The 18,657-nt window shown below is 40.4% G+C and overlaps 1 protein-coding gene across 1 annotated transcript; it reads left to right on the top strand.

Annotated features, from left to right (window-relative positions):
• The first annotated feature begins 4,313 nt into the window (after nt 1-4,313).
• Nucleotides 4,314-18,150, top strand: LOC116513118 (alcohol dehydrogenase 1-like). The gene is made up of 9 exons (XM_032223963.1): nt 4,314-4,451; nt 7,611-7,712; nt 9,382-9,523; nt 10,786-10,873; nt 11,362-11,584; nt 12,356-12,616; nt 14,236-14,371; nt 15,912-16,050; nt 17,327-18,150. Exons 1-9 carry the CDS (start codon nt 4,434-4,436, stop codon nt 17,349-17,351), a joined length of 1,134 nt encoding a protein of 377 aa, XP_032079854.1. The 5' UTR covers nt 4,314-4,433; the 3' UTR covers nt 17,352-18,150.
• Nucleotides 18,151-18,657: the final 507 nt, after the last annotated feature.

The following is an 18,657-nucleotide window of genomic DNA, read 5'->3' as shown; positions in this document are numbered from 1 at the left end:
TGAAAGGAATTAATTTAAATTTGGCAACACATAGCCATAAAAAAAATCTTTACTCATAAATCATGTCCACGTTTTCCATTGCAGTATTTTACAGTTCTTTTAGCCAACATCCATTTCCCTGGTGGTAGAATGATTAGAATGCAGTATTGTAGGCTTACTCTACCCACAGTCAGGAGTTTGATCCTGACATGGCTCGAGGGTGACTCAGCCTTCCATTCTTCCAAGGTCAATAAAATGAGGATCTGGATTATTGGGGCCAATATGCTGGCATTATACACTGCTCAGAGAGTGCTGTAAAGTACTACGGAGCTATATAAAGTTTGTCTAAGTACTGTTGCTATTTCACTACCCTTCCCAAATTTATCAAATAGATTTTAAATACTGAAGATCTGCCTCTATAACATAAAGCCATTGATCTCAAAGCCATACTGATACCTAGAACCAGCAATCATGAGGACAAGACTAAACCAGAGGTGGAATTCAGACAGTTCTCTCCGGTTCAGGCAGACCGGTAGCGGCGGCTGTGGGAGGCTCCGCCCATCTGCCCCAACATAATGCGTGAGCACTGCTCATGTGCAGAAGGCAATGCATGTGCACAGATGCAGCACATCTGCTCCCATTTGCAAACCTGTGGGGAAGGTAAATGAATCCCACCGCTGGATTAAACCATGCTGTTACAGTGTCCGTAGCATAAATCAACTGTCAGCCTCTTTGATATACTTCCTGTATTGAGTGCCTGTCAAATGTGTGGTCTTCAAATTCCAGATTACCCAGTTGGGGATTATACAAATTGAACTCCAACAATTACAGAGCACCCATCTTGGAAAAGCTTGATGAAACTGGACATTAGGAACTGTTTGCCAATAATTAACTTTTAAAGTTATAGTTTAACTATTCTTGGCCTGTTCTAAATTTTTACATTTGTTTATCCTGTTTCAACATTTTACATGTTAATATTTTATTTGTACACCATCCAGGGTCCCTCTGAGAAGGAAATGGATGATTTCTATCATAAATGAATGAATAAAATACCTTTCTTGGCTTCAACATTAAGACAGGATATGACATTTATAATAAATTGCTGGCTAAGAGTTCAGAGACTATTGAAAATTACTGAAAGCTTAATTTGGGTTATGCTTTGGAGTAGAAAAGAGATCAAAATATTTGATCTTATTTTGAAAAAAGAAAAGATTGGCGGGGGGAGGGAAATCCTTTTCAAATGATACCAGCCATTTTGTTTGGCTTTATATGAAGTAAAACCATTTGTGTTGTGCGGGCTTTTGTGCTGATGGACAAAAATAGGAATGTTTTATGTTACCGTTTGTGTTACCCAGTCAGATATTAGAAGCCTTGAACAAGTTAGAGCCATGATGGTGAACCTATCATCCTCTCTGAAGGCATGCAAGCCATCACCAGCTCAAGTCCATCATGCATGTGCCCTCCCAATGGCCAGCTGATTTTTGGGTCTCTGCCACGCATGCACGGGAGGAAGGGCGCATGCACGAGACATGTGCACATGCATGGGGGTCGCATGCGCAGGTGGGGGAAGCACGGGGTTGTGGCAAAAAGGTTATCCATCAGTTAGAGTAAATCTCGGGACTCGAAGAAGATTGAATATCAAAGGCAGTTTTAAAAACTCATTTAAGTAGAGTTGGATGCTATTTTTAAAAAATTATGCACAGCTAGTAAAAAAATGCTGATATGAGAGAAGTTGTTTTAGAAATTCTCATGAAAAGCAGCCTTAGAGAACTATTTTTTAAAATATTCAGGTAGTCCTCAACTTACATCCATGTTTAGTAACCATTGAAAGACATAACAGAATTGGAAAAAAAATGACATGGCCAGTTTTCACATTGTACAATCTTTGATTCATGACCCAGTGATTTATTCAGATCAGACAAGAATTCAAATTATGCATGATATTACATCATGTTTATTGGGCTGTTGAACAAGTCACAATTAGGTAATTTACAGTAGATGCCATGCTTAGCAATAAACCATTTGTTTTATTTATCACAAATGATTTTTTGCAAGTTAAATCATTTTGCCTCTAAACTAATCCCAAGCAAAAATACAGTAACACCAATATATAGTAGTCACCAAAAAACCCTCATAACCATATACCGTTAAAACATATAACAAATTCAAAATAATAATTCCTAGTATTTACAACCTAAATATATTTGAAAAAGATACTTTCTAAATATCAGGAGTGATAATATAGTTCTTGTTGGTAAAACATTTCACAGGAGGAACCTACAAGAGAAAATGCTTCCTTCACAGTGCACCTCAATGACAAATAATCAGTTCTTAAGCCACATAAGGCTTTAAAGAATATAAAATTATGTTCAACTCCTGTATCATTGGTGTTACAAAGCAATATCGGGTTGTGGACATTTTGGCTAGCTGCAGTTTCTCGATGGTGTTGAAAGGCAGACTTGTGGACAGTGAATTAATGGTCCAAATGTAAAGTGATGAGGGCATGATGATGGTTACAACATCCCCTGTTCCAGAAATGGGCACACAACTGGTGCAACAACTGAAGCTGAGCATACGTTCCAACTGGTTTTCCAACAGGAGCTGAGTGTCCTAGAGATTGTGCTATCTTTAAATCTGCCTGCCTGCCTGCCTGCCTGCCTGCCTGCCTGCCTGCCTATCATCTCATCTCATCCATCCATCCATCCATCCATCCATCCATCCATCCATCCATCCATCCATCTATCTATCTCCCTTCCTCCTGGTTAAAAAATATATTTTATTATAACATGATCCATGATTTAAGGCTTTTCTTTATTTAAACCATTTTAGTTTTTTTAATGAAGATTCCCCCGCCCCTTTCTCTGTTTTGTTTTTGAAAATTTCTCTTCTGCATTGTGCCAGCCAAGTACGTTTCTACCAGCAAACTGCTGAAGTAATTTCATATTCAAGTGTGATTGCTATAGTTGTTGTTTATGCATCAATTCTATTCACTGATTGCAGCGGCATTTACTTTTAGGCTGTTTTATTTGGCTCAATTTTGCCTAGAACATCCTGCACTAGCTGTGCTTGTGTGTGGTATACTGACACACAAAATAGTCAAATATATTTCAGTGTAGAACAGGGATGTCAAACTTAAGGCCCAGGGGCCGGATCTGGCTCACGGGGTGCTTAGATCTGGCCCACACGGCCAGCCTGGAAACAGTGAAGGACCGGCCTCTACACAGCCATCCCGAGCTCCGTTTTTGCTGGCAGAGGGTTGCAGAAGGCCGTCACATCTGAAAACGGAGCTCGGGGGCCCATTTTTGCTGGCAAAGCACTTGGGTCACCACAGGCGCCCCCGACACGAATGATGTCAAACTGGCCACACCCACCCTGGCCATGCTCCCAGACCCTTCCCTTCAAGGTCAAACACAACTCTGATGCCGCCCTCAATGAAATCGAGTTTGATACATCTAGTCTAGAATATTGTGCAAACGTAACCGGAACAGTTAGTTTATAGTTCAGTGTATTGGGTCAATAGAGAATACATTGTAGCCTTGCATTCCAGCAACACAGGAGTAGAATTTGACAATTATTTTAAGCTATAATAAGCTATAATAAAAATGGAATAATTGAATCAATCTTGAGAAGCCATGGATGAATGAATAAAATAAGTCAATTATGGTTAAGCACAGCATGCAGTTTCAGCTTTTGTGTGGCTATCTTCTGGGAAGAGTCATTTAATGTTTAATGTTTCACATTCCCAAGGCAATGTGAGAAATTTACAGCTGTACTTTTGGGGCTAATTAGCATTGCACAGGCTGTGAATTTTGCTAAAGGTCCATCAAAAAGAAGTGCTGCTTTTCCATTTATATTATTTTGTCATATGAACTGTCACTTGTTTTAACAAATCTTCGCCTTGGCAAACGTGTTATATGTACAATGCTAGTCTAATAGCTATTCCACAAGGACTAATATTTCTCAATTATGATCCTAGCGGACACCAAACCTGTGGGATTAATACGGTTGCCCAAATGCATCATGTACTCTGCATTTATCCTTTATGTAAGTAATTTAAGCAAGAGAACATCAATCAACGATGTTTGTGTTTTGTTCTGGTTTATTTTTATTTTTATTTTGCTGGTACAGAGTAGTTCTTAATCAGAAACTTCTTTGGAACTAAGCCCTGAGGTCTGTATGCTTTTAGAATCTATCTTCTGGGTCTAGATGGCAGTTATCTTTGGATGGCTTCTTCTGGGATTGTTTTAAGCAAAACTCTTGGAAAAACATTGAACTTTTTAGTACAGTTGCAAACGAACCCTCCCCTTCCTGAGCCGACCTATCATAGATTAAACATTTTGTGTTGCACAGGGTGGAGAAAAGTTGCTCATGTATCTCTCACAGCCAAAGCAATCAAGGAGAGAAGTCATTTATAGAAGAGCTTGGACAGATTCTAAGCAGGGATCTTGGCATACATGGCGACTGCTGGGAAGGTAAGGAAGACTCTTAATCAAAACCTGCCCGGGCAACTTAATGTACAGGGTTATTAGACCACTTCTAAAATGGAAGCATTAAGTGCTCCATAAAAACGTATGGAGCCTTGTGTGAATTTCACTAGTGCTGACTTGTTCTATATACTCTGCAAAGGTCAGCCTTGAAGAACCATTCAACACTTGTGAATTCAAAAAGCAAAGCTGCCTGACAAGTACAAAATTAAGCGTTCTGGAGCATTGTTAAAATGACTGCTAAAATTCTGCCGTGGGTAAGAAAACATATAGTCATTTGGTTGCTTTATTAGAGTATAGTATTCTTAGCTTTCACCTGAACTCTAGGCAGGAAAATGCTGACCCAATCGGTCTTGTGCTTACAGTACTAAGACTTAGTACTATCTATGGAGTATTTAATATACTCACGATATCTTCTTCCTACATATTGGATTTTCTCGAGTCATTTCAAGATTGCATTGGAGATGCTGGTTAGTGACCATGGAATCACAATCTAATCTATAGTATTGGAACGGGGTAGAAAACTGTGTTCTTGTGTTTCCTGCTATTTTGCTCTGTTGAGGAATTTCCAGGATGACAGCAGGAGCAGCAGCATCTAATAAGCCCTGTGGACAAGTATTAGTTCCCATATATGTTATTGGGCAGTTTCGCCTTGGAGGGCTTTAAATATTGTACCATGTTTGCATTTAAGTGGATAGTATTTTCATTCAAAGAGTTTGGTGATGTGAATGTGGACAAGCCTTTATTCTTTACCATGCAGAAGACCAACATTATTGACAGCCAGTTTGGTCTAATGGGGAAGACACCGGTCTAAAAACCAGGAGACTCTGAGCTTTAATCCCACTTTAGGTTTGAAAGCTAACTGAGTGTCTTTGGGCCAGGGGTGGGTTGTGGCGGCTGCTACTGCCGGTTCGCTCAGGGACCCTTCATGCACGGATGTGCTTGATGCATGCTATGCGTGCATGTGCAGTACTAAAAAATGCTTCTGTGCATGCACAGAAGCCAAAAACAAGATGAACTGAGAGAACCGGTTCAGGGGCGTGGCAGGCCTGGGATGCCGCCACTTCCAGCAATTCAGACCGCCAAGTTACTACCTGTTCAGCTGAACCAATCCGAACCGGTAGGAACCCACCTCTGCTTTGGACTAGTCATACTCACCTCACCTCACAGGGCTGTTGTTGTATGGAAAATAGACGGGAGAAGAAACCTAAGTAGGTTTGCTACCTTGAGCTTTGAGTTATTTATAAAAATAATAAAATCTTATTTTTTTTCTTCCATGCAGAAAACTAATTGAATCTCACTGCCGTTTAAGAGAAATGTGCCAAGAGTAAACAAAAATAGTGTGTGTATATGTGCATGTGTGTGTTATTTCCAGAGTAATGTTCAGAGCAGGGTTTTCAGCCAAAAGTCTTTGGATTCAGTATTTAGCTAATACTTCTCCCTCTTGGAATCTCTTTTTGTGGCTTTACAAGCTCATCTAAATATGGGGAAAACTTTTCCACTTTCGTTTGTTTTGCATTTATGGTACGAGACTCTCCAGTAGCTTTTTTTTACTTAGTAATAAATTATGAAAATGTAAAATATTATGACTTGCAAACTCTGGTAAAACTTAAAATAGAACTATTTTGAGACAAACTCAATGTATGTGTGCTCAGGGTGAGGGAAACCCATTTCTTACATGTGAACAGAGATTGTACAAATGAAATGAAAGCTGGGAATAGTTGCTATGCATACATATCTGTACATGTTAGACATTCCTTTACTCTTTATGCTATGGATTCTTTGGTGTCAGTTGTGTGCCTTCAAATTTGTTTTTGACTCCTGGTAACTAGCCTGGAACCTTAACCACTACACAAACTGGTTTATAAGTAAATAAACCTCTGTTATTACTTACCTACTTACTTATGTACTGACCAACCTACTTCCGTCTGTTTATCTATCTGGTCCAGTGGTGGGTTGCACTTACTTTCACTACCGGTTCGCTGATCATGCACACGCACATTGTTCGTGCACATGCCTGACTCCCGCTGTGCGTGCATGTGCAATCCACCACCCTTGCGACAACCAGCTGACTGTTTAGGCTCGCACAGGTGCCGCACGCTGTGCGCATGTGCGCAATTTGCCTTTTGCCAAAAAAACAGGGTGGGCCAAACAAGCCACCGTACCGGTTCGCTCAGCTGCTCCGGGCTGCTACCGGTTCAGCCAAACCGGCAGCAACCCACCTCTGATCTGATCTATAATTAATTACATAGTTAAAATTTACAAACTAATTTTGGGCAAACAGGTGGAAGTTCTGTAGTATTTCCAGATAGGAATAGGTACAGTTTTCTTTTTCTAAAAAACATTTTCTTGGTTTCTGATTTTTGCAAGTTCAGTTACTTGGTATGTGAACATGTTTCTATGAACATCTTTCCATGGAAGTTTAGTTGCAGTTCTGTATATTGTATTTGCAAGCATATCTCCTAACATAAGGCAAGACCTTTTCTGATAAACACTTTTTTTCCTTTGGTGAACCCATTACAGATTACAAATATTAAGCTGCAATTGTATACACAGTTAGCTGAAAGTAAAGCCCAGTTAATATTCTGCATAAATATGAGTAGGAGACATCCCTCCTCCCACTGCTTAAAGTGTTCGCCCATCTATAACCCTGCAGAAAACTAGCATAGATTTTGTAGTCTTGATTGCCATTTGAGTTGTCTTCCTTTTGGCTTGCAGATCAACAATAGTGTCCTCATGCCCCATGCCAGAAAAGCTGTCTTCAATTTTCTGACTTCTCAGGGTCACCAGCAAACTAACTGCTCCAATATTAGTGTAATTCAGGGGTGTCGAACTTGATTTCATTGAGGGCCGCATCAGGGTTGTGTTTGACCTTGGGGGACTGGGGTGGCCGTGGCCAGAGTGGGCATGGTTATCTTGATGTCACTTGTGTCAGGAGCGCCTATGGTGGCCTGAGCGCTCTGCCAGAGAAAACAGACTTCTGAGCTCCGTTTTCAGCTGTGACAGCCTCCTCCAACCCTCTGCCAGGTTCAACTTCCTTCCTTTCCTGGGTTAACAGTTCTTGTCCCTCCTTTGGCTTACAAGGTGTATTCTGAGGATATATTTGCTCATTCCTCTGACTTCTTTTGATGGTCCATGTATACACAGGTGATTAAATGTAAAGCTGCAATCATCTGGGAACCAGGCAAGGCATTTTCGATTGAAGAGATAGAAGTAGCACCACCAAAGAGTCATGAAATTCGAGTGAAGGTAATGCAGTGAATCAGTTATTATTGTAATAAAAATTGGCCGTTATCTTAATACCTAAAACTATTGAGACTTGCTGGAAAGGCTAATGCTTAGGAAAACATAAATAACAAACAAGATGTGAACCAACATGCTGCTATCCGAAATGTTCCTGTTGATGGTTGCTCTATCAATCATCCACTTCTTGTTAGCTTTTTTTTTTTCCAAAGGGGTTTCCCTTCAGAATCATTTTGGAATAAATGTTTTGTATTGCTGTACAGTTTCTTGACCTCCCTTTTGTGCTTGGGTACCTGTTTGTGAAATAGGTTCTTGACTATATCACATTATTGGTGGTCCATAGACAGACAGACAGACACCCACACACCCACTCTATCTATCTGTCTGTCTGTCTGTGTGTCACAACCCCTGGTATGCCCAAATATGGGAGGAAGCATACTGCTTCCTTTCTCTGTCTATCGGCTCATCACAAGAGACCATCACGACAGAAAGCCATTATTTTTACTGTTGCCTTTGTTACATTTGTGTATTGTGTAATGCAACACAAATGTAACAAAGGCAACAGTGTGTGTGTGTGTGTGTGTGTGTGTGTGTATGTATGTATGTATGTATTTGTAGATTTTCACGGGTGTAGGTATGCTGGTCTTGTATTCGGGTCTTTTCCCGTGTAAGATCTCAATCTTACACGGGAAAAGACACAAATACCACAAGACCAGCCACTGACAATACCACTACTCTACAAAGCAACCTTGACCATGTGTCTGAATGGTCGCGCAATTGGCAACTCCAAATCTCGACTAATAAATGCTCTGTCCTACACACTGGCAAAAAAAAAAAAAATCAGAACATCAAATGCAAGTGGGACTGAAACGACCTCATAGACGACCCCCATTTTGTCAAGGACCTTGGAGTACTCATCTCAAATGATCTAAGCCCCAGAGCCCCCTGTAACAGCATTGCCAAAAAGGCATTAAGAGTTGTTAACCTAATTTTGCAAAGCTTCTTCTCCGGTAACATTGTGTTGCTAACTAGGCCATACAAAACCTTTGCCAGGCCAATTCTCGAATACAGCTCATCTGCCTGGAATCCACACTGTGCATTGAGCATTAATACGATTGAGTGGGTCCAGAGGTACTTCACGAGAAGAGTACTCCACTCCTCTACTCACAATAAAATTCCCTATGCCACCAGATTTGAAATTTTTAGCTTGGACAATCTGGAACTGCAGTATGATCTAAGCCCAGTACACAAATTTGTCTGCTACAACATCTTACCTGTCAACGACAGATTATGCATCAATGAATATTCTGCATCCAGAATGAAGATGACAACTAGTATAGATAGATCTAGTTTTTAATGAGACCACAGTTCAAATTTTGATAACACCCAAAGCAAATCATTTTGAAAAGTGCAACAGAGAGATCAATACATTTGGTGTTCTTTCTTGGGATCTCCAGGCAAACTAAAAATCCTTAGTCTTCTTTCCTTTAACTGCATAACTGTTGTGTGTTATGATTGGGGGGAATGTCCTCTTTGAAGGCTTCCACAAAGCATCTGCTGGATTCACTGTACAAAGAGAATGCTGGATTAGATAGGCTTTGAGTCTGGTGAAGCTTTTTAGGTAAAAATATGAGTTGGACCTAAGCGTTGAGATGACATACTCTTATTCGTACAGATGGTAGCCACTGGGATCTGCCGGACCGATGATCATGTATGGAAAGGATTTTTTCCAAATATAGACTACCCTGTTATTGGGGGCCATGAAGGCGCAGGCATCGTTGAAAGTATTGGGCCAGAAGTCACTTGTGTAAAACCAGGTAAGAATAAGATAGATAAATTATTCACATTGGAATAGTACAGTACTAGGAATTTCAGGCAATTTTGAAGATGCATCTGTATTTTGAAATATACAAAAGGGATCAGGTTCCTTACTCTCTTTTGATAATAATTACAAAAGGCCACATGCCCTGAATGCACACATATACTGCACTGTATGTATTCCAACATTGTTGGTTGTTCGGAAGAACTTGATGCGTATTGATGGAGACCCCTGCCTTAGTGGTTAGAGTCATGAACCACGGATGCCTTTTCTGCTGCAGCTCATACACAATAGAATTATCTACTCCAGAATGCCCATGCATTACCAACTTTTTTTAAGAGTTCCAATATTATTCTGAACTATTTTATATTTTTAATTTGTTGTATCTCATCCAGTGGTGGGATTCAAACATGTTTACTACCGATTCTGTGGGCGTGGCTTGGTGGGTGTGGCCTGGCGTGGCTTGGTTGGCATGGCTTGGTGGGCGTGGCAGGGGAAGGATACTGCAAAATCCCCATTCCCTCTTCACCCCATTAACCTGCTTTCCAGCTCCGTTCTCCTGTTCAGGACAAAAAAAGATCAGCTGGGAGTAAGGGAGGCAGTGGGGGCAGGGCCAGCCAATTTGCCGGTTCTCCGAACTACTCAAAATTTCTGCTACCAGTTCTCCAGAACCTGTCAGAACTGGCTGAATACCACCTCTGATTTCATCCAAACTCTTCTAATGGGTAGGCTGTGAAAACTGTAAATGAATAAGAAGTCATCCCATTTTTTTCTGAGCCTTTTCAGGGGCTGGAGGGGAGGGGGGAGATGCAGCTACTTAAAAACTTTGTTAACAGTTGACTTCCACGGGTGGGTTCCGGCTTCTGCTATTGCTCAGGGATGCGCTTCAGGAGGGGTGCTTTGTGCGCATGCGCAGTAGTAAAGAAAAGCTTCTGCGCATGCACAGAAACAAAAAACAAGCTGGCGCTGCCTATGGTGCCGCCAATAGAACTGGTTCGGGGGCGTGGTAGGCCAAGTTGCTATCTACTCGGCCGAACCAGTCCGAACTGGTAGGAATCCACCTCTGTTGACTTGGAAAAAAATATATAAGCTGTTTTAAAGAATAGCAAAGCGGTGATGACCTAAGATCTGAAATACACCTTAGGAATTATTATCTGTGTGTATAGCTTAAATATTGGTTCCTTGAACTATTATTAATATGCTGTGAGATTTTTAATCCCCAAAAGTTCACATTAAGACTTGATTTTTATTCCCTGCAAGGTGACAAAGTCATTCCTCTCTGTGTTCCTCAGTGCGGACAATGCGACTGCTGCTTGAGCCCAAAAGCAAACTGCTGTCTCAAATCCCAGTAAGTTTGAGATTATAGTATAATCTTTATTGTCATTGTACTTAAGTACAACAAAATTGGTTATTGTTGTACATATTACTTATTTGGGTTTTCCAGTTAGAGCAGGGGTGTCAAACTCAAGGCCCATGGGGCCACCCTGGAAACAGCGAAAAACCAGCCCGCAGCATCTCTGACAGTAAAAACGTGGCGGGGGGGGGGCATATGTGGCCCACCCAAGCTCTGTTTTTGCTGGCAGAGAGTTGCAGGAAGCCGTCATGGCTGAAAATGGAGCTCAGGAATCCCTTTTTCGCTGGCAGGATGCTCAGACCGCCACAGTCACCCCCGACAGAAGTGACGTCAAGCTGGCCACGCCCACCCCTGCCCCTGAGGTCAAACACAACCCTGATGCAGCCCTCAATGAAATCGAGTTTGACACCCCTTAGTTACAGTGACCATTTCTGACCAATCCAGTTTATTGACAAAAAACTAACTTGAATCTCCTCAAACAGCATTTATAAAGCTTTTCAGAGTGTGATGCCAGATGGAACCAGCAGGTTTACCTGCCAGGGTAAACAGATTCATCACTTCCTGTGGATAAGCACTTTCTCCGAGTACACGGTGATGCCTGAAGCATCTATTGTAAGAATTGACGATGATGCACCTCTGGATAAAGTTTGTCTCTTTGGCTGTGGCTTCTCAACTGGATATGGGGCTGCCATCAATTGTGCCAAGGTAAGAGGAACTTCATGCTTCCTGCATAGATTGGGAGACGAGTTTGTTCCATATCTTCTGGAAATGAATCTTGATTTGTTTGGCTTTTGTTGTAACTTGTGGTATAAATACAACTACTATGATTTGAGTAATCTTGATCTATTGTGATTGATTTACATTGTAAATATGGTGTTAACCTGTAAACCATGGGTTAACTTGATGTCAGTCTCTGGCTTGTTTTATTTTGGCTTGATATATCTTGTGAATCCAATTATTAAGATTTGTAAATCATGGTTCATGACTTAGTACAACAGAGTGGCAAACAATGGCTTATTGTAACATGGAAACTCAATCATGGGTCTAAACACACAAGTGTTGCAAGGATATCATGCTGCTAGTTTGGACACAGAGAAGTAATGTCAAACACCCTTGTCAATTTATTGAACATCATGCAATAAATTATATTTTCTGTAGTCTTTCCAGTCCTAGTTTTCTTACATATATATTCCAATCTTCTTGTTATAGTCCATTGGTTGATTTTATGCCATTGCTTTTTTTTTAACTAAAATGACTTTTACTGCATTCTGCTCAGTTTTAGTTATTTTATTTATTAAATTTAGATGCATCTTGTGGTTTGAGGTGACTCTGAGTTTTGTGTCCATGTTTGCCTTTTTGTTCTAAAGACTAGAATCTAAGTTTTCTTAGTTCTCATGCCATCTTCATCCATCCAGCTCCTGGTTTTGTTTGAGTGTCTTCCAACACAAGATTCTTCTTTGTGTGATTAATTTTCAGGTTGAGCCTGGTTCTTCCTGTGCTGTCTTTGGCTTAGGAGGTGTTGGCTTGTCTGTGATCATAGGTTGTAAAGCAGCTGGAGCATCCCGGATTTTTGGGATTGACATCAACAAGGATAAATTTATGAAGGCCAAAGAATTAGGAGCCACTGAATGCTTCTGTCCCCGAGATTTTGAGAAGCCGATTCACGAGGTGCTTGTGCAGAAGACTGGTCTTGGTGTGGATTATACATTTGAAGTGATTGGACGCACTGACATAGAAGTATGTAATTTGTGTTAGCAATAATCTCTTAGGTTCAAATTTCCATTTTGTAGCAGAAAACACCTTCAGATATTAGGATTAACATTCAAGCAGAAAATATTCTAGTGTCTTGGAGTCACATATTCTATTTTTGGGGGGAATGTTTTTCTATTTTCTAGGAAAAAATGTGAACATTAAATATATGTCCAACACATGCATACTTTGGTATCTTTGTAGTAGTGTCTGTGAGTCACATCTGAGATTATGATTATAAATAATCACATTCTCCTCCTCCTCCTCTTCTGTTACCCAGAGGACAAATGAGCAAAGTTATGTATTGGTTGGTCTTTCCAATTACAAGTATATACAAGTGTTCCTCAAGTTACGACCACAAGTGACCCAAAATTCATGGTGCTAAGTGAAACATTTGTTAAATGAGTTTGCCCCATTTTACAACTTTTCTTGCCGCAGTTGTTAAGTGAATCATTGCATTTGTTAAGTTAGTAACATGGTTGCTAAGTGAATCTGGATTCCCCATTGACTTTGCTTGTCAGAAGGTCGCAAAAGTGGATTACATGAGTCCGGGACATTGCAACTGTCGTGAATGTGAGTCAGTTGCCAAGCATCTGACTTTTGCTCATGTGACCAAGGGGATGCTGCAACAGTCATAAGTGTAAAAAAATGGTCATGAGTCACTTTTTTCAGTGCTGTTGAACTGTTGTAAGTCAAGGACTACCTGTACTGCCCATATTTTGACACTAGGTAAAAGAAAGAAGTTGCTGTGGCCTGCCAGAGTCAGACAATGAGAAGGTTGGGGAGGAGCATGGGCCAGTCCTGGAGGCTGGGGAAGGCTCGGACAAGGGCTCTGCATTGGAGACAGAGATGGGGCCGAGGCCGTCTGGCAGTGATCAGGTGCTTACTGAGCTAGACAGCAGTGAGGCAGAGGAACAGCTGGAGCCTGTTCCCAGTATGTGCATGTGCAGAGCTGCCAGAAGAAAAGAACAACTCAGAAATCAGGGTTGACGTGGGATTAAAGTCACAAGTGGAAATGATTGCCCCCCCCCCATAGACTATAAAAGAGGAGCGAAAGGGGAGTGGGCTTTTGTAGGAAACCGTTCAGTCGTTCAGATTTGTTTCGACTGTGAAGATCTGTCCGTGAATCTCAGAGACTCTGGGCCCAGTCTTTCATTTACATGGCAGCTTTCCAAGATAGATAAGGTCTGTAGTCATAATTACTCCTTTGAAAGACTGTTTGCCAGGCCTTGCTGAATGCTGAATGAGAGGAATTCACATTCGTTTAATAGAAAGGGTTTTGTCGGGATCAGGACTCTGCATTGTGCTTTTTGGGGAAGCCTAGATCAGAAGTGAGGAGAAAGAGGTACCCTGTTCTAGCAAGGAAGACAGCTAACCCATCCAAACAACCAAACCCCATTATCTGAATGAATCTACTGTCCATCTTTAATTCTTGTTTCCGAATGCTGAGTCAGATGCACTAAGGATCTCCTGCTCACTCTTGGATATAGCTGTATTCTCTTTTTTATATAAGCAACACCTCTAGGATTATGTACAAGCTATCCATGGAAAACTTACAGTCTGTTCACTTGAATTCTTTAGCTTGTTTTTCTTTGCGTCTGAAACAGGTCAGCGCCCTTGCATCTTCCCACCTGGGCCATGGGATGTGTGTGCTGGTGGGGGCACCTCCTGCAAAATCACAGCTCTCTTTTGACCCTGCTCTCCTGCTCACAGGAAGGAAACTAGTAGGCTGCCTGATTGGAGGTACGTATTGGCTAATGTGGGTCATAAGATACTTCTAACCAGTATGTGTATGTGATTCATTTTTCAAATGAAGATACTGTATATCGGGTGGGTTACTACTAGTAGTACTCCTGGTTAGGTGCGCATTTGCACCTAAAAAGCTCTGCACGTGCGCACAATGTTAAAAAGGGGGGGGGAGTAAATTTTTGCAATGAAGATTGTTCTGCGCATGCACAGAACAGAAAATAAAGATGACAGTGCCGATGATAGAACCAGTTTGCGAGCATGGCAGGCCGAGTTACTATCTAGTGTCGGCTGGCAACTACAAGGAGGAGGGCCTTCTCAGTAGTAGCCCCGACCCTTTGGAACGAGCTCCCCGTAGAGATTCGCACCCTCGCCACCGTCCAGGCCTTCCGCACAGCCTTGAAGAACTGGCTCGCCCGTCAGGCCTGGGGACAAGGATAATTCCCCTCCCGAATGATGAATGTATGTTGTTTATTATTTTATTATATGTCTTATCTTAATGTCTGTATCTCCCCTTCCCCTATTTTATGTGAGCCGCCCTGAGTCCCCTCAGGGAAAAGGGCGGCCTACAAATATTAATAAATCTCTAAATCTCTAAATCTCTATTCGGCCGAACCTGGCCGAACCGGTAGGAACTCACTTCTGCTGCATATAGTTTCAGATTGGTCCAGCTTGTTATAAAAGTATATAAAGTTGTCTTGACTTTTGTAAAAAATCTACTATCTGCTTCGTTTCAGCCTCTGAATTGTCTCATTTTCCATTGCTGAATTTAAGCAGAGAGTAGGAGGCTTTGGTTAGGAATGCTGTTTTGGTCAAGATTCTCAATATCTTAGGAATGGAATGGAATGGAATGGAATAGAATGAAGGAGAATGGAATGGAATGGAATGGAATAAAATAGAATGGAATAGAATGGAATAGAATAGAATAGAATAGAATGTTGGAAGGGACCTTGGAGGTCTTCTAGTCCAACCCCCTGCTCAGGAAGAAAACCCTGTACCATTTCAGACAAATGGTTGTCCAATCTCTTCTTAAAAACTTCCAGTGTTGGAGCATTCACAACTTCTGGAAGTAAGTTGTTCCACTGATTAATTTGTCTAAGTTTCAAGAAATTCCTTCTTAGTTCTAGGTTGCTTCTCTCCTTGATTAGTTTCCATTCATTGCTCCTTATACTGCCCTAGGGTGCTTTGCAGAATAGCTTGACACGCTCTTCTTTGTGACAAACCTTGAGATTAGCTACATTTTTCTTAAGAAATGACATTATAATGAAAAATGAATAATAAACACTAACCCCTTTGTAGTATAACAGCATTTATCATTGTAAGTATTGTGATATAATTGGAGAATATGCTTACAGTTCACCTTTCACCAGCCTAATGTTATCCAATTGCATCATTTCAATATTTTGAAGGACAAATTTATTATAGGTACACCAATGTTGGTGATCCTGTAAAAAAAAATAATTAAATTTTCAGTTCTTTTATGCCAAGAAATGAATAGCTCAATGAGTATCCCTGTTTGTTTTCTTTTAAAACCCAGGTTGGAAATTAAAAGATGCTCTCCCTCAACTTGTTTTGGATTATATGAAACATAAATTTAATACAGATGCATTAATATCTCATGTATTGCCTTTTGAGAAGATCAGTGAAGGATTTGAGCTTTTACTTTCTGGAAAAAGGTATGATTGTGTTGGCCCTTTATAGGCTGTCACATTTTATTTCTCTTATTTTGTCAGATCTATCTTCTAAAGATTTCATGCTGATACAGTTTCATCATTATAACTGATCTCTAAAGTACATGAGGCTAAGAAGTAGTGATGTCACAAGGACAACCTGTCATACCTATGGAAGAGAATATTTATAGAACAGGTTGAACAATAGAGTCCTTGGTGCTCTCTGAGTTTGAAAATTTTCTTGCAGACGTTTTATTACCAAACTAGGTACCATCATCAGTACTAGCTCTGATTATATTATCTAGCTTGGTAATGTAACATCTGCAAAAAAAAACCACCAAGCTCAGAAAACACCAAGGACCCCATGATACCCTGTGAACCTCAGAAGGAAGTTTTGTAGGAATTTGAACACACCAGCATTGGGATTCCAAATCTTTTTCTACCGGTTCTATGAGAGCGTGCTTCGCAGGCGCGCAGCATTCAAAGACCGCCCTTGATGTCAGCGCTGGTGAGCTGAACTGTTGTTTACTCAGCTGAGGCGCAGCAATCCGTTCTGCCGCGCAAATCAGCTGAGCAAAAAAACAAGGGAAAGTAGTGGTAGGTAACGGTGGGGGCGGGAGGGTAGGGACAACCAGGGGTGATATTTGCTGGTTCTCTGAACTACTCAAGATTTCTGCTACCGGTTCGCGAGAATCGGTCCAAACCGGCTGAATACCACCTCTGGAACACACATGTTTCTGATCAAGAGATCAATGTCACTTTTCAGCCCAAAGAACATGAATTTCCACATACTTTGGAAATGTCAAGATTGGCTTTGGCCAAATTATACAAATAAAAAATAGAATCAATGGAAATTGTTCTTGTTATTGTACAAATTGTTGTACACTGCCTAGAGTAACTTTTTGTGTTTTTATACAAATTTGATTAAATAAATAAATATTCATTTTTATAATATTTATCTTTTAATGTGGATTTTTACAACTGTTGTTTTTATATTTGTTGTTACATTTGATTGTTGCATGCTGCTCAGAGTCACTTTTGGGAAGCTGGGTGGCTATACGAATTTGATAAATATTCTTTTTTATATTTATCTTTTAGTATGGATTTTTATATTTTTATATCTGTTGTTTTTATGATTGTATAAACTATTGTTACATAATAATCTAGTGTTGCTTTTTGTGAGATGGGCAGCTATATATATTTGATTGATTGATTAGTGTACATTAGCTATTGCTACAGAGACTGTGCAAATGTGTTAATCCTCCTCTTTTTTTTCTTTCAGCATTCGCTCCGTTTTGCTGTTTTAAAACTACAAATTTAACCTATCTCACAGTCTCTTTTGCAGTCTTGTGCAGTTTTAATAGCATCTCAATTAATACTATACAACCATTTAGTCTGTGCTGAAAACATTTATAATAAATTACATTGGTAAACACATATGGAAAGCTATTTAATTTATAAGTTGCTGTGGAAAAATGCTTTTGATAAGCTATTAAGGGCAGTTGATCCTCCCCATCACCATTGCAGAAACCCATCCATCTTTCCACAGTATGCAAGATTGCCATTTGGCCAAATTCAATGAAAAAGCAAACATGAAATCTTGAATCTTAGATGGAAATGTCCTATTGTGTCAAACAAATGGAAACATTAATTGTGTTATGTTGCAATAATAAATGGAATCAATTATAATCCTTTTTGAATAGTAGACTTGTACCTATTGCATTTTAGCTAACCATTATTAAACAAATGAGATTGCTTTTTGCTATGTTTGTAGCTAGCATGCCACCAAAATTGCCTGGAACAGATTTGATGTCATATCTCAAACTTGTCTGAACTTTCTTTGTCAAATCCATTCTTGGGACAATACTCTTGTTAGGTCAACCCTACTTTGACTTTGTCCCCAAATCAGATATTTAAAGTTTAGATAATTTCCTTGAGGTGCTGCACTATCCTTCCATTTTTATAACTGGTTCTTCTCTTTTAGGATGATAAATGGTTTGAATTTAAAAGAAAACCTGTATGCCACCTTGAATTGTTTTATGATTAGGCATCTTATAAATTGAATGAATGTAGGAATGAAACAATAAAAGCAATATGTTTGCACCATTTCTGTGTCGCTTTCGGGGGTGAATTCCAGCAGATCCTGACAGGTTCTGAAGAACCGGTAGTGGAAATTTGGAATAGTTCGGAGAACGGGCAAATGCCACCTCTGGCTAGCCCCAGAGTGGGGGGGGGGGGGAATGGAGATTTTGCAGTATCATTTCCCTGGAATGAGGTGAGAATGGAGATTTTGCGGTATCCTTCCCCTGCCACATCCATCAAGCCACACCCACCAAGCCACACTATGTCCACCAAGCCACGCCCACAGTACTGGTAGTAAAAAAATTGAATTTCACCACTGGTCGCTTTCGTTGGTCATAATAAAGGCATAGATAGATTATAGATTTTGCCATTTATTTCTTTTGTGGTCTAGCATAGTGGGGGGGGGGGTTGTCTCTAGATTAAATCATAAATCTAGAACCCCCGATACATGGAGTAGTACACTTTCTATTCTCTTTTGGAAAACCAACCTGCATGATCATTAGCAAGCAATCGGCAATAAGCAATAAAATA

Source organism: Thamnophis elegans, chromosome 9 (assembly GCF_009769535.1).
Source record: "Thamnophis elegans isolate rThaEle1 chromosome 9, rThaEle1.pri, whole genome shotgun sequence".
Classification (NCBI taxonomy): Eukaryota; Metazoa; Chordata; class Lepidosauria; order Squamata; family Colubridae; genus Thamnophis; species Thamnophis elegans.
Note: the sequence above shows the minus strand (reverse complement) of the source record. Positions and strands in the feature narration are given on the sequence as shown.

Bases quoted from the DNA above. Each gene is read 5' to 3' on its own strand.
- LOC116513118 (XM_032223963.1), top strand. The intron at 7,713-9,381 runs GTAATGCAGTGA...TTATTCGTACAG, and splicing joins GTCATGAAATTCGAGTGAAG to ATGGTAGCCACTGGGATCTG. The intron at 14,372-15,911 runs GTACGTATTGGC...TTTAAAACCCAG, and splicing joins AGTAGGCTGCCTGATTGGAG to GTTGGAAATTAAAAGATGCT.